Below are 27,693 nucleotides of genomic sequence, written 5' to 3'. Positions count from 1 at the left end.
ACAGATGGGGCCCATCACGCACACTCGTAGCCACCCAGGGAGAGACCACATACCGACTCTCATCGGTGACAGAATCTGACCCTTTCCTCTGCAGCTTGGGGCTGGGTGGGCCCAAAGCCAACGCTTCCAACCCTGGGTGCTCCTGGGATACACCCTTTGTACCTCGTTTTGAGACCAACACAGGATGAAACATCACCAGTGGACTTGGGCTTATCTTTCCCTCCTTGCGGAGAAGTGTACTGATGGATTGGACATATCATTTTAGTTTAGCTTTTATTTTAGTACCGCTTCCATAATTTCCAGCTGCTTTTAAACCAGCCCAATCAGACCGATTTCAATCTCCCCCCCTTGGTGCTCAGTGGTTAATGAGCATTACCCTTAACTACTCCCCCACATGGTGATACTGAGCCTTGTACTTGCTACATGCCTAGTGCATCTTTTAAGTCCTACCACTAGCTTCCAATACTTTACCATGCATTAGCCTAACCGTAGAACTCCATTTATTTTTGGGCCTATCTAGACCTCCCTCAGTCCTCAGTAGGTGAAGCCTCCTAACTCGCAGAGCTGAGCTCCAAGGCCAATAATTTCCTCAACCCATACCATAAACATTAAATTCCCCAACCACCTTTATCCTTTAACACGTTGTATGCATAAACGTACATTGCCGTGTATATGATGTCATGACGTTCTATTATCTTATGTGTTTTATCTTTGATTTGCCACGTGTTGGAGCGAGGGATAAAGAATTTAAAATAAAAACCTGTGTTGGAGAACTTTTGCTATAATACTATTTTATTATAACATTTGTAATTCCCAAATAAAACATTTAGAGTCATTCCCTAAAGTGTCAATTGCCGGGAATTCAAAGAAAATTATTATTTTTATTTTTTAAAAATATCTTAAAATCAGTCAAAAGCTCCAAGTCCGCCATCCGCCAGTGACGGATTTCAAAGCATCAATAAGTAATAGCGTCCATAGCTTTGAACACTAAATTCTATATATTATTTAATGCGAGGGAACAAACATGAATTTCCAATGCACTGTGGCAGATGAGTGTGTGAGTGGAAGTGGGTATACCATAGACCGGCCTACATTCGTATTAACACGCCATGTTTGCGAGGAGAGGACCCGTAAAAAAAGTGGGTACGTGTCACATGTCAGATTTGAGCAGAAGGATGCCCCTTCCATAAAGATTCTATCATATTCTACATTGAGCTGTTCGGAGACTCTGTCAGTATTGATGGACAGCCAAGCATTATAGCAAATGTGGTTTACAAAGCGTAATTCATTTATTATACCAATCGGCTGGAAATTAAAGAAATAGCCAATAACTTCATGTAAACTTAAAACTATAGCAGATATACTGTTGAACTATTGGATATTGAAAAATCAATCGGTACAAGTTCCTACTCATTGCTGCACATTTCAAATATATTATTTATAAACCACAGTGTTATTCACCAACGTGAGAATTGCTGGGAATTTACAGTGATTTCAAATTTAAGATCAAGTTAGCTATGCTGCAGGTTTTGGCTATTTTGGCCTTAAATCTGAAATAACCCTGAATTCCTGGCAACTCTCATATTGGTGAATAATCCTGCCAGTGGTTTTCAAAGCAGATTTGGGGGTTATGTATAAAGAGCAATTCTGGTGCAAAGCGGTAAAAGTGGATTTATCGCCATAGGAACCAATGGAACGCTCCATATTTAAAATTCCTTTTTTTTTTTTTTTTGCCTTTCATTGTTAATGAGATAAAAGAAAAAAAAACAAACCATGAAGGTGTGGCCCGTTTCATGAAGAAGGCTAGGACAATGACAAAAAAAAAACAAACAAACAGAGAAAGGGGGTCTTTTTCTAATCCAGTTTACACTGGGAAAGTGTGTGGTGATGGGTTGCCAGCATGCCTCAATGTGTCCCTGGTATATACAGCTGTAAGTGTATTGAAAGCATTCTGACAGGAGACATGACAAAATACACCAATAATATTAGCCGTTTCAGAATATTGTAGTCAGAATCTGGTTTTATATACAAAAAAAAGAAAATTTGACGTAAGGGCAAGAATCCCTCCCAGGCTGTTCAAACGGGGAGGTGGGGGATACGAGGCAGGTATTATGTGAGGGCAATCAGACTTTACAAATCAGGCTGGTTCGTCCTCATCGCTCCAGTCTGCAGGCGCGTCTGTTCCAAAGTAACGATCCCCAAAGTTACCTGTCACAGGCCAAGGAAGACAGTACATTAGGCAATGTGTAGTATAAGACCGGAATTCACAGCGAAATTCTTTAAATTCCTTTTTTGGATGTTTTTAAATAAAAATACATATTTGTTGTATACAAGAAAAACAGCAATTTGTATATTGGAAAATGGAGACAGGAAGTGCATCGAGCGCGGTCTCGGTGAATCGTGCTCAACCTGGGGACACCGACTAACGCTCAGGAGAGATTGGGGTCTTTGGACATTTGCTCTCGAATCAAATTCGGGCCTGGGGCTGGAGCAATAACGCTAGAGGGACACACTGGGACTCTCAGTATTTGAGGAACCGAGTGACTACAAAACACCTTCTTTAAGATCTGGAATAGGCTGAAAATCACCTTATCAGGTCACTGGCCTCTCCGGCTGTGGGACTCAGCCCTTCGGCAATATATACCTGCTCTCACTTACAGTTGACACTTTGTTTAATTCATTGATGTAGGTCTGAGCCCTATACCCATGGGCCTATCTGGCGAATATTTATTTAACTTATGCTGTATTTCTCACTCAGCACGCGTATATGCCGTCATCTAGTCGTATTTCCTCATAACGTTATATTACATTCCTGGTAAATCTTTAACTATCCTACACCTGGCTGTTACCCAACTTTATCGAACTGCTGATACTTACTTTAAAGTAGACTTTACTTTCTTATATAATTCATATGTCATTTTCTTAACTTGAAAATGAGGTGTTGATGACTTTAACAATAGAAAATGACAAGCTATAATATTCATGTGAAACTTTGCTTTACATTATTTGTCTGCTTGTACTGTACAGCCATGTGCCTCAATAAAAACAGATTGACCAAAAAAAAAAAAAGTTATATCAATCAGGAAGCCGAGGTGCTAAAATTAGACTACTGCGTTCTACACTTTGTTTTGGCAGGGATCCAACGTAGGAACTTGATAATAGCTTGGCCACACATTCGAAAAGCGGTTTCATTTTAGCAGCGATTCATAATTCAATTTTAATATGTAATAAAACAAATACACAAAACATCTTTGCTAGTCTTATCCCAGGGTTAGAGGAAGCAATGAAGATATTGAGGACAGTTGTCAGGGGCCAAACTGATATGAGGTCTCCTCTCAATTCTGGTCAGAAAAGACATGGAATATAATGGTAGTGGCCTAGTTTTGGTTCCCTGACCCAAGAGCCGCTGATTTATGCACATGCCTGAAGGAACGCTGCCAAATGGGTCTGTGTCAGTCTTCGTCACACGTACCAATTCCTGGGATTATGCGGAACAAGTCGTTGACTTTCTTGTCCACTGCTGTGGTGAGGATGCGCACACGTGGGAATGCATAGGCCACGGAGTGTACTCCCAGTTCTGCCATTAGGAGAGATAACAGGAAGATCTTGTCCTCTGGAACCTCATGGTCCTGTTTAAAGAAAGTCACAGTTTGAGAAGATAAAGGGCCCATAAATTCAAGTAAGACACAGATACATGGGGATTCGATGGAATATGAAGGTTCTATCAGCACATTCATACTGAATCCAACCATTAGGTCTCACCAGCAACACACGGACGGCCATCATAGCAGCGGCTCCTGTGGACACGGTACAATCCATAAGAATCACATGGTCCTCACTGATATCCTTTGGGAGCCTCAGGTAATGTAGCTAAATGGAAGAGGAAGATAAGATAAACTGTAATTAGAATTTTGAAATGAAGAGTTCAGCGTTCGGGTAAATGTAAAGAGATTCCACAATGTCACAGTGTGTAGTCAGACCAGGTTCTTATTCAGACTTGTCCCATTAGAATGGATCATTTCCTCACAGACACTCCATACCATCTGGGAGATAACTGCTCCTTCTGTTACTTATAGCGAATGCTATCAGGTTCCTGGGTTACATTTCCTTAGCGCACATGTTTTGTTACCTCAGGTTCCCCAGTGCTGGGGTTGGTCTGAATGAGGATGGTTCCAATCCGTACATCCTTACATACGGCTCTCAGTGCTGGTTCCATTGTCTCTCCGGCTCGAAGGATAGAAACTCCAGTGATCTGAGTTGGAGAATTATCCGTAGTTACAAACGATATTGCACATTGGGACACTGCATATAATATCCTGCCCGATGAACGGCGTCACCCTATATCTTGCCCTATGCCCAGCATCACTCTACATCATAACCCATGCATGGCATCACTCTTTATATCCTTGTAGATGCACAGCGTCACCCTATATCCTGCTCTATGCCCGCCCTTACCTTTCTTTGTACATGTACGTGGGCCGAGGGACTGTCGGGACACTTACCCGTTTACCATCATATGTCCGTCCATTGTAGTCATGTCCTTGTGGAGTCTGCACAGTACAGCTCTGGGGAGGGTGAGTACACGAGAAAAATTGTGAGGCTTCATTAATTAATACAGACAAAGAGATACTCTTAGTCATTGTGAGTTTACAGTTACGGGAGAGATTGCACACTCACCCTGAATGGCAGGTAGGACAGCGCATGCTCAATCAGGAGACGCATCAGACGTCGCGAATAGAAGATGAACTCATCCCGGCTAGTTTCTTTATTTCTGGAAAAAGAGATAAACATTACTTCCCCGACTGCAGCACGCAAACACTGACATCTCCAACAAACACACACTGACATCTCCAAGTGCAACAGATGAGGACATCGCCAACTTCAGCAAACAGACGCAGACATCCCCAACTTCAGCAAACAGACGCAGACATCCCCAACTGCAGCAAACACACACTAACATCCCCAACTGCAGCAAACACACACTAACATCTCCAACTACAGCAAACAGACGCGGACATCCCCAACTGCAGCAAACAGACGCGGACATCCCCAACTGCAGCAAACAGACGCGGACATCCCCAACTGCAGCAAACAGACGCGGACATCCCCAACTGCAGCAAACAGACGCGGACATCCCCAACTGCAGCAAACAGACGCGGACATCCCCAACTGCAGCAAACAGACGCGGACATCCCCAACTGCAGCAAAAAGATAGTGACATCTCCTATTGCACCAACCAGACATCGACATCTCCAACTCCAGCAAACAGACACGGACATCTGTAACAAACAGACACTACACTGACATCTCCAACAGATATGGACATCTCAACCAGACACTGACATCTCCAATTAACAGATATGGACTTCTCCAACATACGCAGACAACTCCAACTGCAACAAACAGACACTGACAACTCCAACTGCAACAAACAGACACTGACAACTCCAACTGCAACAAACAGACACTGACAACTCCAACTGCAACAAACAGACACTGACAACTCCAACTGCAACAAACAGACACTGACAACTCCAACTGCAACAAACAGACACTGACAACTCCAACTGCAACAAACAGACACTGACAACTCCAACTGCAACAAGCAAACACTGACAACTCCAACTGCAGCAAGCAAACACTGACAACTCCAACTGCAGCAAGCAAACACTGACAACTCCAACTGCAGCAAGCAAACACTGACAACTCCAACTGCAGCAAGCAAACACTGACAACTCCAACTGCAGCAAGCAAACACTGACAACTCCAACTGCAGCAAGCAAACACTGACAACTCCAACTGCAGCAAGCAAACACTGACAACTCCAACTGCAGCAAGCAAACACTGACAACTCCAACTGCAGCAAGCAAACACTGACCACTCCAACTGCAGCAAGCAAACACTGACCACTCCAACTGCAGCAAGCAAACACTGACAACTCCAACTGCAGCAAGCAAACACTGACAACTCCAACTGCAGCAAGCAAACACTGACAACTCCAACTGCAGCAAGCAAACACTGACAACTCCAACTGCAGCAAGCAAACACTGACAACTCCAACTGCAGCAAGCAAACACTGGCAACTCCAACTGCAGCAAGCAAACACTGACAACTCCAACTGCAGCAAGCAGCAAACAGACATTGACATCTACAACAGACACGGACAACTCCGACTGCAGCAAACACACACTGACATCTCCAAGTGCAACAGATGAGGACATTGCCAACTGCAGCAAACAGACACGGACAACTCCAACAAACACACACTAACATCTCCAAGTGCAACAAACAGATGAGGACATCTCCAACTGCAGCAAAAAGACATCTCCAACTGCAGCAAAAAGACACTGGCATCTCCAACTGCAGCAAACAGACACGGGCATCTCCAGCTGCAGCAGACAAAGACATCCCCAACTGCAGCAAACAGACACGGACATCTGTAACAAACAGAAACTACACGGACATCTCCAAGAGATATGGACATCTCAACCAGACACGGACAACTCCAACTGCAACAGACACTGACATCTCCAATAAACAGATATGGACCTCTCCAACATACACAGATATCTCTAACTGCAACAAACATACATGGACAACTCCAACTTCAGCAAAAAGATACGGACATCTCCACCTGCAGCATGTAGACATTGACACCCCCAACTGCAGCAGAGACCCACGTAAGCGCACACCAACACGTAAACCTACAGTGCTCAGGTACGGGCACGGTCCATATATTGTGCACACTAACCTGATAATGGTGTGCATGACGCTCACTTGTGGGGTCTCCTTCAGGACACTCAGCATACGTGGCAGAGGGTGTGACTGGTGGGCCGATGCCAGGGCTGCCCTGCAGTAAGGAGAGAGCAATGAGGGAGCATCCTGGCACTACTGGCCTTACATACTCAGTCTCTGCCTGGCACACAACCCACTCACAAACAAGCTGGTTAGTGACATGCCAGATATTGTACCATCAGTCACAGGCAGGGAATAGACTGAATACACATTTATTACCCTGAAACAACCACAGGGTCATACTTCTAGCACTCAGAGTTACATTAATCACAAGAGCACAGAACCGGTCATTAGGTGGTGTGTACATACACAGCAGATTCATTTCGACACTTGGCATGCTGATATTGTGTATTTTAACAAGTTTCCCAGCATGCATCATTTACCCACTACCTGATTGGCTGCTTGTTCCTTGAGAAATATTTGTAATTGGTGCAAGGAAACAAAGATAAAATGAACCTTTCGTCATCCCGAGGTAAATTCATTAAGCAGGCGCCCCTTTGATTAACTGATTTCCTTTGTACCTCATAAATGCTACACACTGCACGGCAGCACTTTTCCTGTCTTATCCAGCACAGCGTAGAAGTGAAATCAGCCAAGCATGAGGAATCTGGCAAACCTAATTCAATCCAATTCACGCTTTTCTCCTGAGTAAATCTATTAAACCTCTTGTATCTTTTAATATTTCTATTTGACTTCATGTCAGTCTGAAATGACTATAAAAGATCAGTTCAAACACTTTTTAGATAAAATGTGTGAAGGAAAGACTCATTTTCGGTATTTTCTTCTACATTTCGTGATTTTCTGCTTTTTTTCGGTTATTTTGTATTTACTGGTTCGGTAGATTAATCTACCTAACACCAACCACCCTCCTGGCTCATTATCTTCAAAGGGAACCGTCTATTAAGCACTCTCTGTGTGGCCGCCGTTCGTATAGTCGAATGCCACGTGGAAGACAAAACGGCGGCCATCTTGTTTGCACGAAAGGAGGCAGCAGGACTTGGTCGAGTGTCTGGAACTAAAATCGGACACTCGACTTCCTGAACACTGCTGAAAACATACAAAAGCCTGCTTCCTTCTGTTGCCGAACAGCCAGGAGATCGCCGTTCGGTAGTTTGGTTCCCACGAACACGGGGAACAATCACTCCTATGAGCCAGGAGGCTCCGTTCGTGGGTTTATTCGGCTTTTTAGAAATTGCCGACCGCACACACTGAACTCATGGAACTATTTTGGGCAGGAGCCTCGTGTGTGGTCAGTGAACTAAGACTTCCATACTTTTTGAGAACCCCTGAACCGATCTGGGTGAAATTCGAATAGGTTGGTCTCCCAGATCGGGGCTATCAGGGGACGTGTCATTTGTGGGGATATCATTGTCAGGGTACCTGAGGCCTCTACCTCTAAGGGAGGTAGAGACTTGGTGGTGTATCCGTCCAGGCGAGCTGTCCTCTCCGTTCCTCGCGGTTCATCCAGTCACTTAAACACCGGCCGCGAGGAATCCACGTCCTTTTCTAGCAGGACGCTCAATACGTGACGTCATGACGCTAGCACGAGCTATCTGTCACTCAAGTGTCCGATATCCAATCGGTACTTTTCAGAGGCGTGATTTCCATCCAGAACCAGGGTATTTAAGCTTACTCCTTACTTCAGCTCATTGCCCTGTCGTGGTTCTAGCTTGTCTAGTCACTCAGTGCTCTGGTATTCTAGTTTGCTCTTTTGGTTTTGACTCGGCTCGTTGTACTACCCTGTTTCTCTGTTATCCCTTGACCCGGCTTGTCTCTCGCTTATCTGTCTTCTCGTTCCCTCGACCTCGGCTTGTCTCTGACTATTCTTTACTCTCGGTACGTTAGTCCGGCCATTCTAAGGCCCGGTATACGTACCTTTCCACTCTTTGTACTCTGCGTGTTGGATCCCTGTCCCGATCCTGACATTACGACAGGGCCAATGGATCCTGCAGGTACAAACAGTCAGCTTGGTTCTTCGGATCCCAGGTTTGACGCCATGGAATATAGGATGGATCAGATGGCTTTGGCACTACAGGCACTTTTGTCTCGTGCTAGTAACCCACCTGAGGAGATACGTACTCCTTCTATCTCTCCTGCAGTCTCAGGTCTAGAGGTAGCCACTGTAGGTGCTTCTTCCCGTATTACCCCACCAGTACGTTATGGCGGGTCACCGGAGAAGTGTCGTGGCTTTCTAAACCAGATTAGCATCCATTTCGAACTACAACCCCGCTCTTATCCTACAGATAGAGCAAAAGTTGGATTTATTATTACTCTGCTCATTGAAAAAGCTTTGAGATGGGCCAATCCTTTATGGGAGAATGATAATCCACTCGTCTATAATTATAATGCCTTTGTAGCTGCGTTTAGAAGAACTTTTGACCCTCCTGGCAGAAAGGTCAATGCAGCTAGATTAATGTTGCGCCTTAAACAGGACAATCGAACACTTGTGGATTATGCACTAGAGTTCAGATCCTTGGCGGCAGAAGTTAAGTGGAACGAACAGGCTTATATAGATGTGTTTCTGAATGGGTTATCAGATATAATTCTTGACGAGGTCGCTACTAGAGAACTCCCTGAAAATTTGGAGGATTTAATTTCTTTTATATCTCGTATTGATGAACGCTTAAGAGAGAGGCAGAACACTCGAGATAGGACCCGTAGACCCTCCTTTAAACTAGCGCCTACCTTTCAAATCTCTGAGTTCGAAGACTTACGTATTCCTGAACCTATGCAGATAGGCAGTACTCATCTCACTGAAAGGGAGAGACAGTACAGGAGAAGGGAGGGTTTATGTATGTATTGTGGAGTCAGGGGTCATTTACGCCTAAATTGTCCCAATCGTTCGGGAAACGCTCGCACCTAAGTTCCTCTAGAGGACAGGCCTTGGGTGTTTCTACTTTGTCCTCTATTCACAACTACAAGGAGCTCAGGCTTGTGTTACCCGTTTCTTTAAAGTGGGAGAAGGGAGTAGTTAAGACTATGGCACTAATCGATTCTGGAGCTGCTGAGAGCTTTATAGATCAGGGTTTTGCTGCCAAGCATGCTATTCCATCCCAGTTAAAAGAGACACCTCTGGCTGTTGAGGCCATCGATGGTAGACCGTTACTTGAGCCTGTTATTTTTCATGAGACCATACCGATTAACTTGACTGTTGGCATCCTGCATAAAGAGGATATATCCTTGATGCTCATTTCTTCTCCGTCTATTCCCATAGTTCTGGGGTACTCCTGGCTGAGGAGACACAACCCTATTATTAATTGGGAATCAGGGGAGATAGTTTCCTGGGGAGAGAATTGTCAAGAAAAATGCTTGCGGAGGGTCTTACCTCTTGGGTTAACTAATACATCGAATACCTCTGATAATCCTACAGAGACACAAATTCCGCCTCAGTATCTAGATTTAAAAGCAGTATTTGACAAAAAGAAAGCCGATACCTTACCCCCACACAGGTCCTTTGATTGCAAAATTAACCTACTCCCTGGTACCATGCCTCCCAGAGGTCATGTATACCCATTATCTATAAAGGAGAACTCAGTCCTAGAGGAATATATTCACGAGAATTTAGACAAGGGATTCATCAGGAGGTCCTCCTCCCCTGCCGGGGCTGGATTTTTTTTTGTTAAAAAGAAAGATGGTTCTTTGAGACCTTGTATTGATTATCGAGGCCTGAATAAGATAACCATTAAAAATGCCTACCCGATTCCCTTGATCACCGAACTCTTCGATCGTTTGAAGGGCTCTACAATTTTCACCAAGTTAGACCTCAGAGGGGCATATAACTTGGTGAGAATCCAGCAGGGACATGAGTGGATGACGGCATTCAATACTCGATATGGCCACTATGAATATACCGTCATGCCTTTTGGGTTATGCAATGCACCAGCAGTATTCCAAGATCTGATTAATGAGGTTCTTAGGGAATTTCAGCAAGAGTGCGTCATTGTATACCTAGATGATATACTCATTCATTCTAGTGACATTGAGATTCATCACAAACAGGTCAGGAGGGTTTTGCACAAGCTTCTCCAGCATGGCTTGTACTGCAAGTTGGAGAAATGTAGCTTTGATCAAACCCAGGTAACCTTTCTCGGCTATGTGATCTCTGGGGAGGGATTTAAGATGGATCCGGATAAGCTCCAATCCATTCTAGAGTGGCCTTTACCCACAGGTCTTAAAGCCATACAGAGATTTATTGGTTTTTCCAATTATTATAGGCGCTTTATTAAGGGCTATTCTTCCATTATTGCACCTATCACTAACATGACCAAACAGGGGGCTGACACTAAGAATTGGACTACTGAAGCTCTCCTTGCGTTCAAGACTCTCAAGGAGCTTTTCGCTTCCGCCCCAATTTTAGTTCACCCTGACACTTCTCTGCCATTTTTGCTCGAGGTAGACGCATCAGAGACTGGTTTAGGTGCTGTTCTATCCCAAAGGTTGGGTGTTGATAAACCATTACATCCATGTGGATTTTTCTCTAAAAAATTGACCGGTACTGAAAGCAGGTATGACATTGGTGACAGAGAATTACTAGCGGTTATCAAGGCTTTGAAAGAATGGAGACATTTATTGGAAGGTACATTACATCCTGTTACCATCCTGACAGACCACAAAAACTTGTCTTATATCGGAGAGGCCAAGCGTCTGTCCTCCAGGCAGGCTCGTTGGTCGTTGTTTCTTACCCATTTCAATTACGTTCTGACTTACAGACCTGGGTCAAAGAATTCTAAAGCCGATGCGCTATCTCGCCAATATGAACCCTCTGCTTCAGTTGAACCACTTTTGTCTTCCATTGTACCCAAATGCAATATTATTGCTAATACCAGTCTCAAAATTCATTCCCCACTACTTGACCAGATCTTGAAGTCACAACATCTAGCTCCCGGAAACACTCCTGAGGGAAGAAACTTTGTTCCTCCTGAACTTCAACTGGAGCTCTTACAATGTTTTCATGAGAGTAAAATAGCTGGTCATCCTGGTATTCGCAAGACGTACTCTCTGATATCCAAGGATTTCTGGTGGCCTTCACTTCGTAAGGATATTGAGGAGTTCGTCGCAGCTTGTGAGACTTGTGCCAAGACTAAACTATCTCATGCATCCCCATGTGGCCTGTTACACCCCTTGGACATTCCTGAGAAACCTTGGTCCTGCTTGTCCATTGACTTTATCGTTGATTTGCCTGCTTCCAAAAGACAGACTGTTATTCTCACGGTGGTGGATAGATTTACCAAGATGGCTCATTTCGTGCCATTACCTAAACTTCCGACTTCCCCTGAATTGGCGGAGATTTTTGCGAGAGAAGTTTTTCGCCTACATGGGATCCCTTCAGAGATTGTTTCTGATAGAGGTTCTCAATTTGTCTCACGTTTCTGGAGATCCTTTTGTTCTCAAATGGGCATCAAATTGAACTTCTCCTCTGCCTATCACCCTCAGTCTAACGGAGCTGCTGAACGTACTAATCAAAAGATCGAACAGTATCTGCGTTGCTTTGTTTCCGAACACCAGGACGATTGGGTCGGTCTGATTCCTTGGGCGGAGTTCGCACACAATAACCTTGTTTGCGATTCAACTCGCTCTAGCCCTTTCTTCATGAACTATGGCTTTCATCCTTCGATTTTTCCTTCGGTTTCCTCTTCTCAGGGGATACCGTCGGTTGATGATCATGTCGCCAACCTGAAGAAATTATGGGATCAAACTCGACAAATTCTATTACATAGTTCCTCACTGTTCAAGAAACACGCGGACAAACATAGAAGAGCGGCTCCTGTTTTTGTTCCTGGGGATAGGGTATGGTTGAGTACTAAGAATATCCGCCTAAAAGTTCCGTCCATGAAATTTGCTCCTCGTTACATAGGTCCTTACAGGGTTCTCACTCGTATCAATCCGGTTGCGTATCGCCTTGCTCTGCCACCTGCCTTACGCATTCCTAACTCTTTTCATGTCTCCTTGTTGAAACCCCTCATTTGCAACAAATTCTCCTCTAAGGTCTCCTCGCCTCGTCCTGTTCAGGTGGAGGGTCGGGAGGAGTACGAGGTCAGCTCCATCATTGACTCCAGAATTTCAAGGGGAAAATTGCAATATCTGGTCAACTGGAGGGGATATGGTCCTGAGGAGAGGAGTTGGGTACCTCAGGAGGACGTCCATGCTTCTCGCCTTCGCAGAGCATTTCACCTTCGCTTCCCATCTCGCCCCGGTTCATTCCGCCCGGTGGGCGTATCTGAGAGGGGGGGTACTGTCAGGGTACCTGAGGCCTCTACCTCTAAGGGAGGTAGAGACTTGGTGGTGTATCCGTCCAGGCGAGCTGTCCTCTCCGTTCCTCGCGGTTCATCCAGTCACTTAAACACCGGCCGCGAGGAATCCACGTCCTTTTCTAGCAGGACGCTCAATACGTGACGTCATGACGCTAGCACGAGCTATCTGTCACTCAAGTGTCCGATATCCAATCGGTACTTTTCAGAGGCGTGATTTCCATCCAGAACCAGGGTATTTAAGCTTACTCCTTACTTCAGCTCATTGCCCTGTCGTGGTTCTAGCTTGTCTAGTCACTCAGTGCTCTGGTATTCTAGTTTGCTCTTTTGGTTTTGACTCGGCTCGTTGTACTACCCTGTTTCTCTGTTATCCCTTGACCCGGCTTGTCTCTCGCTTATCTGTCTTCTCGTTCCCTCGACCTCGGCTTGTCTCTGACTATTCTTTACTCTCGGTACGTTAGTCCGGCCATTCTAAGGCCCGGTATACGTACCTTTCCACTCTTTGTACTCTGCGTGTTGGATCCCTGTCCCGATCCTGACAATCATGTTCTAAGTTTTGGGGAAATTGTGTGCCCTATGCCTTGAGATAATTGGGTTATTCCTTAACTTATCTCATTATCTTCCAGGCAGAGGAAGGGAGGGTTTTACTGTTAATCTGTATTATGATTGGTTGTCACTTTTGTTTACTGTGGGAGGTGCTCTTGCAGGAGGATTTCCATAAAAGCCAGTGTGGCATCAATAAAACAGGATTCCTGTTGAACCCTTCATGAAGTCTAGGCTCTATACCCTTCATGAAGTCTATATTCATCTACACCCTAACTGTAGCTATAATCACTTAAGCTCAGCTATTGGGAAAGGAATAGAAGAACTCAGTACCATAACCACTGAGGTTCTTAACAAAATGTATTGTACATATAATTAAATCCTATAAAACAATCAGCTCAAATCTGCAGCACAGTCTCTCATACAATATTATTCTCTTCCTGTGTCCCCCTGCTGTACTTTGTACTACGCCACAATATACCACAAGCATGAGATTATAGCTTGATGCGATGCGTTTGCTTTAAAAGTAGTTTGTAGGATAATTATGCATTCTCCAGCATCTGGAGCCCACCTCCTCCTTAGCTGCAGTGAGCTTGGAGAATTTTTTTCTTCCGCATTATTAATGACAATTTCATCCAACCTCATGGTCAGTGATTGGCTGCAGGCGTGTTACCCAGCACTCTAATGCCTCGTTTGCACTGAGCGGATCTGTTCGGCTCAGTTCGGTACGGTTCGCTATTTTGGGTGTTTCCACTATGAAAGTGGTCCATACAAGCGAACCGTACCAATTCATTCAGGGTCCTGCTTCAGATGTAGGGCCATAGAAAATGGAACGGTTTGGTTAGGGTGGAGCTACTATACAATCCATTGATTGGTGGACAGGAAGAGCATTTTTTTTATAAACCCCGCATGGCCCTGAAGGTCTGACTTGCAGTGGAAACGCTCACCAGAATGGGCTGGTCCATTCTAAACCTTCCAAACTGTACCAACCCGAACCGATCCGCTCAGTGGAAACGAGGCATTAGCTAATCAGTGCTGTGTATTCTGCATTATCATTGCGGCTGAGGAAATGGCGTTGTCTGGTAATGGAACAGCCCCGGCTCTTGTAAAACCACGGTTTGATATAAAACAATAGGACAACACCCACAGACTCTAGGCATAATGCTGACTACACTTAGGTGTAGGGGCTGTGTTTCTTAGAGTGTCCCTTTAATACTACTTTCTACAAGTGTACGACAACTCAGGCCACAGTATACTGGCGGAGAGAGTTAGTCAGTTCCCTCAAACCAGGGCCAGACGCTCAGGAGAATTTGCCAGATGGGAGAGCTCAATGAGGCAGTGATCTGAGAGTGTGTCAGAGAAGTACACAATCCGTGGCATGCACACACATGTACACACGGTATGTCACGCACAGCAAGTGTGTAAGGTATAGGTTATAATGAAAACTCTGCACACTAACGAGAACAGTTAGTTTATGTGACACCGTGTGCAGAATTCCCTATTATCTCACATATCCCAACGCAGCTTCCTCTGGATCAGGAAACACGAAGAGAAGAAGAGACAGTGAAAAGAGAGCAGACATTACACGGAACAAAGAAATATCACATCAACGATACTTTTAAAGGCGAAATATATATATTTTTTACCGATTTTAAAATTCCCAAATCAGTTATGTTAAATGGCTGTGTACAGATTTTAGGAAACGAGTAAAAGGGATCTAAAATGTTACATAGAAATGTAAAATGATGGATTTGGGGCACAGAATTACAAAGACCGGGTAAACTGTGGACGTTTACAGACACCTACAGAAAAGGAATAGAACTATGGAGTTACGATCCCAAACAAGTTAAAATAAAATGAGGTTATAAAACAGGAGAAAAAGACATAAGAAGGCTGTTGAGGTCGCTTTGGAGATCATTTTTAAAACTTCATCTGGAGTATTGTGACAAAGTTCAGGAAGGTATGATCACACTACAGAATATTCACAGAACGAATACTAGAACAATCCAAGGCTTATATAATGCATATCAGGAGAGAGATAGAAAGCAAAATATATATATATAGTATACAGGAGAGAAATCATAGAACCATTACAACTATCTAAGGGGATTGGATACAGTACGAGCATTCTGCAAAATGCCTAAACCAGAAGAAGAAGAGGTAACGAAGTTGGAGGAAATTACATTTCAGACCAATCGTGGGATTTCTATTCTTTTTCATTACGCTGGGAGTCTATTCTTTTTATAGTTAAAGGGCAAACTAGACAGAGCAGTTGGCCTTTATCGGCTGTCAAACTCTCAGTTCTACGTTGAAGGGGACATTCGAAGCACTGTAACAAATCTGCACCTTTGACAACTGGATGATTGGTGCAGAGAGGATCAGCGGAGAGCGGCTCTTAACTGCAAAGATTTGTAAAAAAAATATATATATATATCTAATTTGGCCATGAGACACAGTGATGCTTCCTTCTTTGCTGTCAATTTTGTGCACGAGACACAATGATGCAACAAGAACAAATGTTAATGATCTTTCCCCCCTGTAGAGAACCCAGCCATGGCCAATAGGGAATACCGGTTCTGCTGATCACTGCACACTACCAGTTCACCAAACTGTTATAAATGTAATTTTTTACTTTTTTACAAATTTCAAATATAAAAACTACATATAGACAGTGCTTACAAATACAAAACACAAACATAAAAGTCCACAATCACACGCTACAACTACTTTCACGTATGTAAAATCACAAGTTGCGGTTAATTTAAGTGGGAAATTAAAAAGTATACCTATTCTCACTAACATATTTATAAACAGGGGTAAGGCAAAGGTCTGGAACATATATTACGTAAGACTAGGCGTTCTATAGATATCTCCAGGCAAACAGTACAAAGATGATCAATTATTTATTATTATTGTAGTAAAAAAAGGATAGAGGAATGCTCCAGCAGCCAAGATCACTTCTATAAAACATCTATATTTGTTTTTATATAGTGTTTGTAATTACATTGGGCTATGGTGACCATATATTTTTTATATTGCATACATTTTATCCTTTGGCATAAAAAAAAACAAAAAAAACCTTCTCGATTCTTAATTGAAAATTTATTTGAGAAACAATATGTTTCCATTCAATTTTCTGGCTGGACATTTTTTGGCTAGATGCAGTTTGACAGCCACAAATATATGAATCAATCAGCATTCTATCCTTCTCCCAGTCTAGATGGAACAGAAGCAGTTGTGGTGTCAGGGTAATATCGCTTTTAATATGGTTGTTACAATATGTTTAATAGATACTAAGCCTTCACAATCCCACCACATGTGTATCATTGTTCTGTCAAAGTCTAAACGTTTCCAGCATAATCTGGATTTATTACTTTAAATTTCCAAATTCTAGTATTAGTTAGGTACCATCGATGCATAGGTTTAAAATAGTTCTCATGTAGATTTATGCTGTGGGTTACTTTCACAATTTGTAATAATGTTTTGCCACTTCTTCCAATAAAAAATAAATACATAAAATGTATTTAAATCTATAATGATTGAAATTTACTTAGTGGGATTATACGTTCCATCAAATTTGTACTTCTTGATATAAGTACATTCTTTTTTTTTTTTTTGTAGTGCACAATACAAACAAACATTCTCGCAATGCCCCAATAGCACTAGCAAGATTAGCTAAATACATAAATTAACAGTGTGTGGCATACGCTAGTACTGAAAGTAACGTTAAAACGCGGGTTAGGTCAGGCTTGTCTAGCTTGTAATCAGGATAGAGCCGAAGCTTAGTCTGGATCAAGATTACTAATAAGCATGAGACCAAGGCCTAGATTCTAAGTGTGTTGAGTTAGCAAGACAGCAATTGTAAGATTAGGGAAACATGCAGAGTGTTCCACCCCATGGGTCCCCAGTACTCCCCCGGGAGCCACCAATACATAATATAGCCTTTAATACTGTAAGTATTCTTATGTTTTTTAAGAATTTTTTTTATCTTTTTATATTTATAAATACCATTTTTAATAAGATGCCTAATTCTGAGATGTCCCAAACTGTTCTAGCAGTGTTTTAAACAATGTTTGGATGACTTAAAGGTTTATAGCATTTTCTGCCAATTTATGTCCACTTTTTCTTTTTTTTTTTTTAAATCCCAAGCTTTTTAATTTGCATTACCTTTCGGTACATATTAAGTTCCTTGCAGTGCTGTGTTTAAAATCTCCAGCCACCACAGGCCACAAATGGTCAAATTATTTATCAGGGTGAAAGTGAAAGCACCAGGAAGATGATATGGAGTTCTGCAATGTTAAGAAGTGGTGTTTGATGCAGGAGGGGAGTAACTGTGGATTCAGGGGGTATTATGGAAGCCAATCTGATTATTTCTGGTGTCTGCAATGCTCTGGCTCTCTGTGCGGTCCCATCGTTCATGGTACAATCAGTCTTAAAATCTCCCTGCAGCATTGTCCGAGGTGTCAGTCTGCAGGTGAAGAGATCTAAGGGGGCTTCCTTCCTGTGTCAGATGCGAGGTTGAGCTAAAAGAGGAAGGCGTGGGCAGCTTCCTGCCTTCATTAAGAGCAATCTTTAGCCACAGTGGAAAGATATACACCCCCACCTACCTAACCCAGGCTGAGACATACACCAGCGGTTACTGTATAAAGCAGTGATACAGGAGATCGTGTATGTGCCGAGACTTGAAAGGGCCACCGTAAAGTTCATGTAAGAGATAAAAGTAATATCAAATAACAGCAACAACTGCAAAAAAACAAAAACATTCTAAAAAAAGCCACTTACCCTCCTCCTCCCCCCCCCCGTGTATACCTACTGCACTTACTATGCTGCCCACCTGTATATAGCGCTACACCTGTTAGCGCTATATAAATAAAATATACATACACTGTATACCTACTGCACTAACCTCCCTCTATTGTAATGTAACCTGTAAAGTGCTGAGTACACCTGATTACGCTATATAAATACAATATACATACACTGTATACCTACTGGTCCTCCCTCTACTGTAATGTAACCAGTAAAGTGCTGAGTACACCTGTTAGCGCTATATAAATAAAATATACATACACTATATACCTACTGCACTTACTGTACCTCCCTCTACTGTAATGTAACCTGTAAAGTGCTGAGTACACCTGTTAGCGCTATATAAATAAAATATACATACACTATATACCTACTGCACTTACTGTACCTCCCTCTACTGTAATGTAACCTGTAAAGTGCTGAGTACACCTGTTAGCGCTATATAAATAAAATATACATACACTATATACCTACTGCACTTACTGTACCTCCCTCTACTGTAATGTAACCTGTAAGGTGCTGAGTACACCTGTTAGCGCTATATAAATAAAATATACATACACTATATACCTACTGCACTTACTGTACCTCCCTCTACTGTAATGTAACCTGTAAAGTGCTGAGTACACCTGTTAGCGCTATATAAATAAAATATACATACACTATATACCTACTGCACTTACTGTACCTCCCTCTACTGTAATGTAACCTGTAAGGTGCTGAGTACACCTGTTAGCGCTATATAAATAAAATATACATCCACTACTGCACCTCCCTCTACTGTAATGTAACCTGTAAAGTGCTGAGTACACCTGTTAGCATTATATAAATAAAATATACATACACTGTATACCTACTGCACTTACTGTACCTCCCTCTACTGCAATGTAACCTGTAAAGTGCTGAGTACACCTGTTAGCGCTATATAAATACAATATACATACACTGTATACCTACTGCACTAACCTCCCTCTATTGTAATGTAACCTGTAAAGTGCTGAGTACACCTGTTAGCGCTATATAAATAAAATATACATACACTGTGTACCTACTGCACTTACTGTACCTCCCTCTGCTGTAATGTAACCTGTAAGGTGCTGAGTACACCTGTTAGCATTATATAAATATAATATACATACACTGTATACCTACTGCACTTACTGTACCTCCCTCTACTGCAATGTAACCTGTAAAGTGCTGAGTACACCTGTTAGCGCTATATAAATACAATATGCATACACTGTATACCTACTGCACTAACCTCCCTCTATTGTAATGTAACCTGTAAAGTGCTGAGTACACCTGTTAGCGCTATATAAATAAAATATACATACACTGTATATCTACTGCACTTACTGTACCTCCCTCTACTGCAATGTAACCTGTAATGTGCTGAGTACCCCTGTTAGCAGGGGATAAGAAAATCTTAATTAAACAGAACTTGCAATAAAGAAAGCCTAAATAGGGCTCTCTTTACAGGAAGTGTTTATGGAAGGCTGTGCAAGTCACATGCAGGGAGGTGTGACTAGGGTTCATAAACAAAGGGATTTAACTCCTAAATGGCAGAGGATTGAGCAGTGAGGTTATGGGCAAATGCGAATATTACAAGTTTTAGAATGAAATGTTGTATTTCTTAAACTGTGTACTTTGTCTTTAAGAGATATTGCAAACTGACAAGGTGTTATAAATGGAACATATTGTTTTTCATAGATGTTTCTTTAAGCAAAAACATATTATGTTTGCGCCATTTTGTCCCAGACGAATTACAATAACAATAATGCATAAACAAGCTTCAAGGCTATACTACGACTCTTTCAGTACACAATATACTGTGGTAACCCCAAGTTAATGGAACTTCCGGGAATCTCCCACGACTGTGCACTTACGTCTTAGTATAAATAACAGATAAGCTATTCAGACTTTAAGATGCCATCTTGAACTAAGTCAGGAAAATGTCCATGACGTATGCACCCTTTAGTTATGGCCTTGTATGTTTGCCAAATTAAGGGTGGACCTAAAATGAATAAAGTTAAAAAAAGTAACTTTTTCATATATGAACTACAGTGACCGTAAAATGACGACACCTAAGGTATAAATAGGTGTACTTTTTAAATGTTAAGACACAGAGGAGAGACTTGGAGACAGACGCTGCTCCATCTTAAAATGACAGAGAGGCTGACATGATGACATGTTCAGAAGGGTATGTTAACCTATTAATGATATTTGCAAGCATTTAATTTCATCTTATAAACTCTGCTATAATGGATTTTCTATGTCTATATTTATATTTTTATATAATAAATATCTAAAAGACAAGACTATTGCTTCCAAGACAATCCTTATTTTATATTGTATTCTCAATTATTTATATACCGTATTTATCGGCGTATAACACGCACCTCATTTTTAGAAGGAAATTCCAGGAAATTTCCCCCCCTTTCCATAGTATTCTCCCCCCCTACCATAGTATTCTCCACCCCCTCCCATAGTATTCCCCCCTCTCATCCCATAGTGTCCCCCCTCTCATCCCATAGTGTCCCCCCTTTCCATAGTATTGTCCCCCCCCCTTCCCCTCCCATAGTATTGTCCCCCCCCCTTCCCCTCCCATAGTATTGTCCCCCCCCCTTCCCCTCCCATAGTATTGTCCCCCCCCTTCCCCTCCCATAGTATTGTCCCCCCCTTCCCCTCCCATAGTATTGTCCCCCCCTTCCCCTCCCATAGTATTGTCCCCCCCTTCCCCTCCCATAGTATTGTCCCCCCCTTCCCCTCCCATAGTATTGTCCCCCCCCTTCCCCTCCCATAGTATTGTCCCCCCCCTTCCCCTCCCATAGTATTGTCCCCCCCTTCCCCTCCCATAGTATTGTCCCCCCCTTCCCCTCCCATAGTATTGTCCCCCCCTTTCCCCTCCCATAGTATTGTCCCCCCCCTTCCCCTCCCATAGTATTGTCCCCCCCTTCCCCTCCCATAGTATTCTCCCCCCCCCTTCCCCTCCCATAGTATTCTCCCCCCCCTTCCCCTCCCATAGTATTCTCCCCCCCCTTCCCCTCCCATAGTATTCTCCCCCCCCCTTCCCCTCCCATAGTATTCTCCCCCCCCCTTCCCCTCCCATAGTATTCTCCCCCCCTTCCCCTCCCATAGTATTCTCCCCCCCCCCTTCCCCTCCCATAGTATTCTCCCCCCCCCTTCCCCTCCCATAGTATTCTCCCCCCCCCCTTCCCCTCCCATAGTATTCTCCCCCCCCCTTCCCCTCCCATAGTATTCTCCCCCCCCCCTTCCCCTCCCATAGTATTCTCCCCCCCCCCTTCCCCTCCCATAGTATTCTCCCCCCCCCCTTCCCCTCCCATAGTATTCTCCCCCCCTTCCCCTCCCATAGTATTCTCCCCCCCCCTTCCCCTCCCATAGTATTCTCCCCCCCCTTCCCCTCCCATAGTATTCTCCCCCCCCTTCCCCTCCCATAGTATTCTCCCCCCCCCTTCCCCTCCCATAGTATTCTCCCCCCCCCCCCTTCCCCTCCCATAGTATTCTCCCCCCCCCCCTTCCCCTCCCATAGTATTCTCTCCCCCCCTTCCCCTTGTCCCATCATTACTTACCTGTCTTGAAGCGTGGGCCGGCTTCACAGCGCGCACCGCGGTACAGGAACTTCAATTTCAGGTTCCGGTTTCCGGCGGGACTGAAAGGAAGTGTGCACACAGGTGTGCACACAGGTAAGTAATTATAGGATATCGGCGTATAACACGCACCCACGATTTCCCCCCTATTTTCAGGGGAAAAAAGTGCGTGTTATACGCCGATAAATACGGTATGTAAATAGAGCATCTCTTACTAACTATATAAAATTATGGCTAAGATACCTGTATGGTTAGCCCTGCTAAGTTCTATGCTTTAAGACATTATAGTGGTAAATAAGGGAACCACCTGCAGTTACAGTGAGGCTGCAGGGGCATGTTCTATACACCAAAACTGCTTCATTAAGCTAAAGTTGTTCAGGTGACTATAGTGTCCCTTTAAATTACAGACTGGAGAAAGTTGAGAAATACCAAGGTAGAGCCTCCAGTGTCACTCCTTCACACCCGAGGGCTATATAGGAAGGTTAGGATAGTCAGGGTGGCACACTGACACAGAATCAGGTAGTTACTGGAGGTGCCCCCAAAAAACTTCAATAGAGAGGATATAACCAACCGGAGTTCAAACCTAGCCATCCTCAACCTCGAGCTTAATCCCTTAAGGACTTATTTCAAACTTCTGTAATAAAAAGGGAATGATGGCATGTCACACATGTCCTTAAGGGGTTAAAAAATAAATAAAAAAATTACTTCAGTCAGCACCTAATTAGGAGTCAGAAACAAAACTGGACTGTAGCTCATATGTCCCTATTTGTGGGCTCTCAGCATTTGTCACCTCAAACTATTTTAAATATAATAATCCTTTAATCCAGTGTTGATAGGAAATAGATTAAAAAATAAATATAAATAAAATGTTAAAAAAAAAAAAAAAAGAGAAACTCATCCCTATGCACAGTGGGTCGGACAGTGTTTAAAAACAGATCGTTAGACTCTATGGTCTTCCCAGCTTCACTCCCTGCACATGAACAGGGAAGACCATAGAGACTAACGATCGGTTTTCAAATACAGTCTGACCCAAGGTGTACGTATATGGCTGAAGGATCCGGTCACATGGTAGGGATGACTTTTTCTAATTTATTTATACTTCATTTAAAAAAAAAAAAATCTATTTCTTTCCATTACTTGAAGAAATGATAAGTATATTAAAAAGTATTTTTGAGGTGACACAATGTCCTTTGATCTGGTGCCGGTCAGTTAGAGTTTTCTCGTTATTACTCTGCCTGTAGTTTTCATTACCCGATTTCTTTGAATTGCTGGGTTTCCTGTTGTGGTAGAATGCACACATTCTACATATACAGGCACATCAGCATTTTCATCAGTGTGATATGTATATATATATTTTTATTTATTTAAAAGCCATTTATATTAAGCCAACTGTGGGCTCTCTAACCTTTTCATGTGAAAACAGAGATCCAATACTAAAAGAAAAAAGGTAGGAGCCAAGCCAGAAAATAAATAAAATGCAGCTTTTTTTAAACTATAGCATTGATTTAATTCTGTTAGACCAGCTTTTCAAATTATTTATCTACAGAAATCACCATTAAAGTTTATAATGATAATTCGATAGATTGTGATCACTGATCATTTGAAAATCTTAACTAAAATTATTAAATTGAGGCCTTTGCCTGCTCGAAATAGATAGACATTAAGTAAAAATAGTTACAGGAAATGAAAGTAGATCTAAAACGTTAAGGGAACGCTCCATTGCAATGTGTATTAACAATTTAGTACATTTACCCCAAAGAAAACATACATGCATTTTTCCTGCGTTTTTACTTTGAGGATATATGAAAAAACAAACAAAAAAAAAAATAAAAAAACTCTTGCAAAAGCTGCAGATTTGCTGTCTGCAGCCCCTGCAAACCCTCCCCCTTCCCCCTGCACAGACGTTCAGTCTGAGCTGGGGAATTGATCAGAGGCTTGTGTGTTAGATCTGCGAGTGCAGTCAAGCAGCTTCACTATGCTTTGCACTGAGCTGTAGTACAGTTCATTGTGAAGGCGGGAGGCAGCGTGCGCTAGTCCCGTGCCCCTGCCACTTCCGTTAGCTCCACAGCTGACATCCAAGGAGGCGTTTTGGCAAAGTTTTAAATATGAAACTGAGATTTCACTGTAATGGTTACTCACTACGGTGTGAATTGTCAGGAATTCAAAATGAATTCTGAGTGATTGGGCATGCAGATTCGATGGCTGACCTAAGAATCTAAAACAGTTCACACTTTGGTAAATATCCATTTGTGTGTATACACTGATTGCCCACATGGCAGCAAACGGGTTAATAGAAGTTTAGCCACGACTCTCTAGTTAACAGAAAACATCAGTCTCACTCCATGGATCGGTTATTAACCAGTCACCACCCAAAGTTGACAGCAAGGAAAATCTCTTACCTGACACTTAGCTCCCTCTGCAGCAGAGGAAAAAGACACACACAGTGTAAGGTGTATGTATGGCTGGACGGACAGACTAGCTAGTGGACCCTTTAACATTCTGTATAATACACTATAAAGTACCCTAAGCTGAAAGTTAACTTCTGCACCAGAACAGGAACCAAATGAACCCACATATCTCCTAATAATTCTCTTCCTACTGCCACCCCGAAATGCCTCAAGTTATTTTTCCTAATTCTCAGCATGAAGGTGGTTCTATGTATCCACCTCTCGCCAATTACACAATGTTTCGCAGAAGATTCAACCTTTTTGTGGACGAGCTGCAGGATCACTCCTACTCTTGCGTAACATATCAAACACGGATTACAATGGTGCTGGGAAGGAAATGTAGCAACTCTCGTAACAGATTGAAAATGGGTTCATTGCAGACCAGACCTGGATCAGGTGTAGGGGGATTGGAGTCTCTAGGTATCAGGTTTGGATCAGGATTAATTGAAAGGAAGTATCTGAGGATCAGGCTGGGATGGAGTTCTGGGAGAGAGAAATCTCTAGGGAACGAGGTGAGATGGAGTGCTGGGGGGAAATTAGTCTCTGGGGTTCGGGTTGGGATGGAGCACTGGAATATAGGAGTCTCTAAGGATTGGGAGTGTAGACAATAGGATTATCAGTCACTCACCTCCTCCAGTTGGCTGTGTACATGCTGTACAATCAGATCAATTGCCACAGTATTCCCACTGCCTGAAACAGAGGAAGAAGAATGCTAAAATGGGAACGATACTGGAATCTACAAAAGATTAGGGAATGGAGTAGGAAAATATGGACTAACCGTAACAGTATCAAGGAGAGATTGATATAACAGAGGACTGATAAAGAATACTTTTAATCTGTTCTGTTATTATTCATGCTTTTCGGGACAGAGGAGCAATGTGACTAAATCAGAATGTTTCCTAGATATGCAATGTATCTGATAATCTCCTGGTTACCCTCATTGGTTTAACGTAGCTCCCAGCAAACTGTAAAATGCTGTGTTAACATCACATGGTGGAGACTGTCCCTTAAAATGCTGTGTTTTGGTAATTGGAGAAGTGGGGGGGGGGGTGGGCAGATCAATGCAGGAAAGAGGTGGAGAGTTAAAAGGAGGGAAGCTTTATGGACGGGGAGTTAGTGAAGATAAAATTAGATAAAATGAGGTGAGGAGAGGTAATAATTGCCATCAGACTCTCTTCCCATACCTCTGGGCACCACAATGTCTGCCAGGCGCATGGTTGGCTGGATGTGCTGGTCAAATGCAGGCTTCACAAAGGTGTGGTACTGCTTTAAGACCCCTTCAATTTCACGTCCACGCTCTGAGATGTCCCTGCGAAGTCTCCTCACCAAGCGGATATCAGAGTCTGTGTCCACGAAAATCTTCATATCCAACAGCTGTGGGGATAGGAGTAGCTAATTCCTTGCAGTAATGGAGCGCAGCCTCATACGAGGGTGAAACCATGTTATTACATACCCTTGTTGCACCACGGACATTAATTTAACGCTGTTTCCTCTACAAGAATCCTTTATCATTTTAATATTCAACAAAAATGCTCCAAATAACAAAAAGTTACTGTGTCAAAGGAAACCTAAACAGACCACCTGGGGTGACTTAAAACAGCAAAAAAATATATACACACATCCCACCCCTGGTGAGTATGCCGATATATATACATATCCCTGTGTACCCAATGTAGAAAATGTCTTTAGTATACTAAAAGGTATACTGTCTTACTTCTACTTTTTTTTATTTTAAGTCAGAAATTATTGACCCCATAGTTTGATAGTGACCTTATTACAGTGCCAGTCTCTCCTTTTTAAAGTGGTTTGCCAAAACCCAAACTCCCCCGGTTTGCGAAGCCCCGCCCCTCTGCTGCCACAAGATATTAAGACATTTCATGTAAACTCGAGTTGCAATGTTTATGGGCCTTAGGTGTTTTAATTAAGTGATACTGCCATGGATTGAGATGAACAGAGATTAGGTCACCCACCCAAACACTGGCACAACAATAGCTCTGATGGAGACAGTACAATTGTGACAACGTGCAATGTCCAATGATCTCTAATAACCCGGTAAGCCAACGAGTAAAGTGCTAAGGTCTGGTATCAGTGTGCAGTCTATTACGAAAGGGAATGACTCTTTTGCCCACTGTTGCACAACAGAGCACATCATAAAAAGGGCAAGAAGGGCAGACTTCACATGTAAAGGAGAAGGTAGCAGATATGGGCCTTTTCCAACCCTGTTGATCCTCTGCATATGGAAGGACGATGCCTCTAAGCAGAGACGATTTGCTCACAGCCTCACTCCACAAATGCTCACCTTCAAGAGTTCAGTGTGCGCAAATGCCATAATCCCTTCAAATATGATCACATTGGCGCCGTACAGGGTTTTCTGGGGGGAGAAGAAAAGTTTCTGTTATTGTTTAGCAGGGCAACGTGATGCCATCCTAGTCAATTTATGTAAAACTGGCATTCTGTATAACTTCCTACCCTGACACTCACATCTCTACCTGGCCCAGCAGATAATCTCGATGTGCATGAGTAATTTGTGCAGCTATTATAATGTTGGGATCTAATTGCATCTCATGTGAAGTAGCCAAGTCATGCTACATCTTCAACGTTCCAAATAAGCCCCTTCCCACCTCTTTTGCAAGGATGAATTTAGACTAGCGCTACCCTGCAGGATACATCTTTTATGCGATTTACTAAGTAATGGCAATCATTAAACCATGAATTCAGCAGAGTTGGCAACACTATAATTACGCACCTCTAACAAGGCAGTACATCGGTTTTGTCCAGAGATCACTTCAGTACAGAGTACTTATGCTGCAGCTAAGTATTCTGGGTAGGAAAATGCTATTAAAGGGACACTATAGTGACCAGAACAACTACAGATTACTGAATTTGTACTGTTGAGTAGAATCATTACATTCAGGCTTTTTGCTGTAAACACTGTCTTTTCAGAGAAAATGCAGTGTTTACATTACAGCCTAGTGATAACTTCACTGGCCACTCCTCAGATGGCTGTTAGAGATCCTTCCTAGGTCATGGCTGCCTAAAATGCATCCAAACATTCAGTATCTCCACCCTCTGCATGCAGACACTGAACTTTCCTCATAGAGATTCATTGATTCAATTCATCTCTAGGAGAAGATGCTGATTGGCCAGGGCTGTGTTTGAATCATGCTGGCTCTGCCCCTGATCTGACTCCTTGTCAGTCTCAGCCAATCCTATGGGGAAGCATTGTGATTGGATCAGGCCACA

At 42.9% G+C, this 27,693-nt stretch overlaps 1 protein-coding gene across 4 annotated transcripts in view; it reads right to left on the bottom strand.

The window, feature by feature from the left end:
* Positions 1-1,516: 1,516 nt before the first annotated feature.
* The window catches only part of UCKL1 (uridine-cytidine kinase 1 like 1), a 41,565-nt gene continuing 15,388 nt past the window's right edge, over positions 1,517-27,693 (bottom strand). For 3 of the 4 annotated variants that reach the window (XM_063459460.1, XM_063459461.1, XM_063459458.1), the window contains exons 5-15: positions 26,750-26,821; positions 25,635-25,824; positions 25,079-25,140; positions 15,097-15,116; positions 6,752-6,850; positions 4,678-4,771; positions 4,503-4,565; positions 4,130-4,252; positions 3,763-3,870; positions 3,473-3,629; positions 1,517-2,208 (exon numbers count right to left, since the gene is read on the bottom strand). In XM_063459460.1, the coding sequence (XP_063315530.1) occupies positions 2,138-2,208; positions 3,473-3,629; positions 3,763-3,870; positions 4,130-4,252; positions 4,503-4,565; positions 4,678-4,771; positions 6,752-6,850; positions 15,097-15,116; positions 25,079-25,140; positions 25,635-25,824; positions 26,750-26,821 (1,059 nt within the window). In that variant the 3' untranslated portion in view covers positions 1,517-2,137. Of the gene's footprint in view, positions 2,209-3,472; positions 3,630-3,762; positions 3,871-4,129; positions 4,253-4,502; positions 4,566-4,677; positions 4,772-6,751; positions 6,851-15,096; positions 15,117-24,402; positions 24,420-25,078; positions 25,141-25,634; positions 25,825-26,749; positions 26,822-27,693 lie in introns of all 4 variants that reach the window. The other variant, XM_063459459.1, reaches the window with a different exon arrangement.

This window comes from Pelobates fuscus, chromosome 6 (genome assembly GCF_036172605.1).
Source record: "Pelobates fuscus isolate aPelFus1 chromosome 6, aPelFus1.pri, whole genome shotgun sequence".
In the NCBI taxonomy this organism is placed as follows: domain Eukaryota; kingdom Metazoa; phylum Chordata; class Amphibia; order Anura; family Pelobatidae; genus Pelobates; species Pelobates fuscus.
This window is presented reverse-complemented; position numbering and strand designations above follow the sequence as displayed.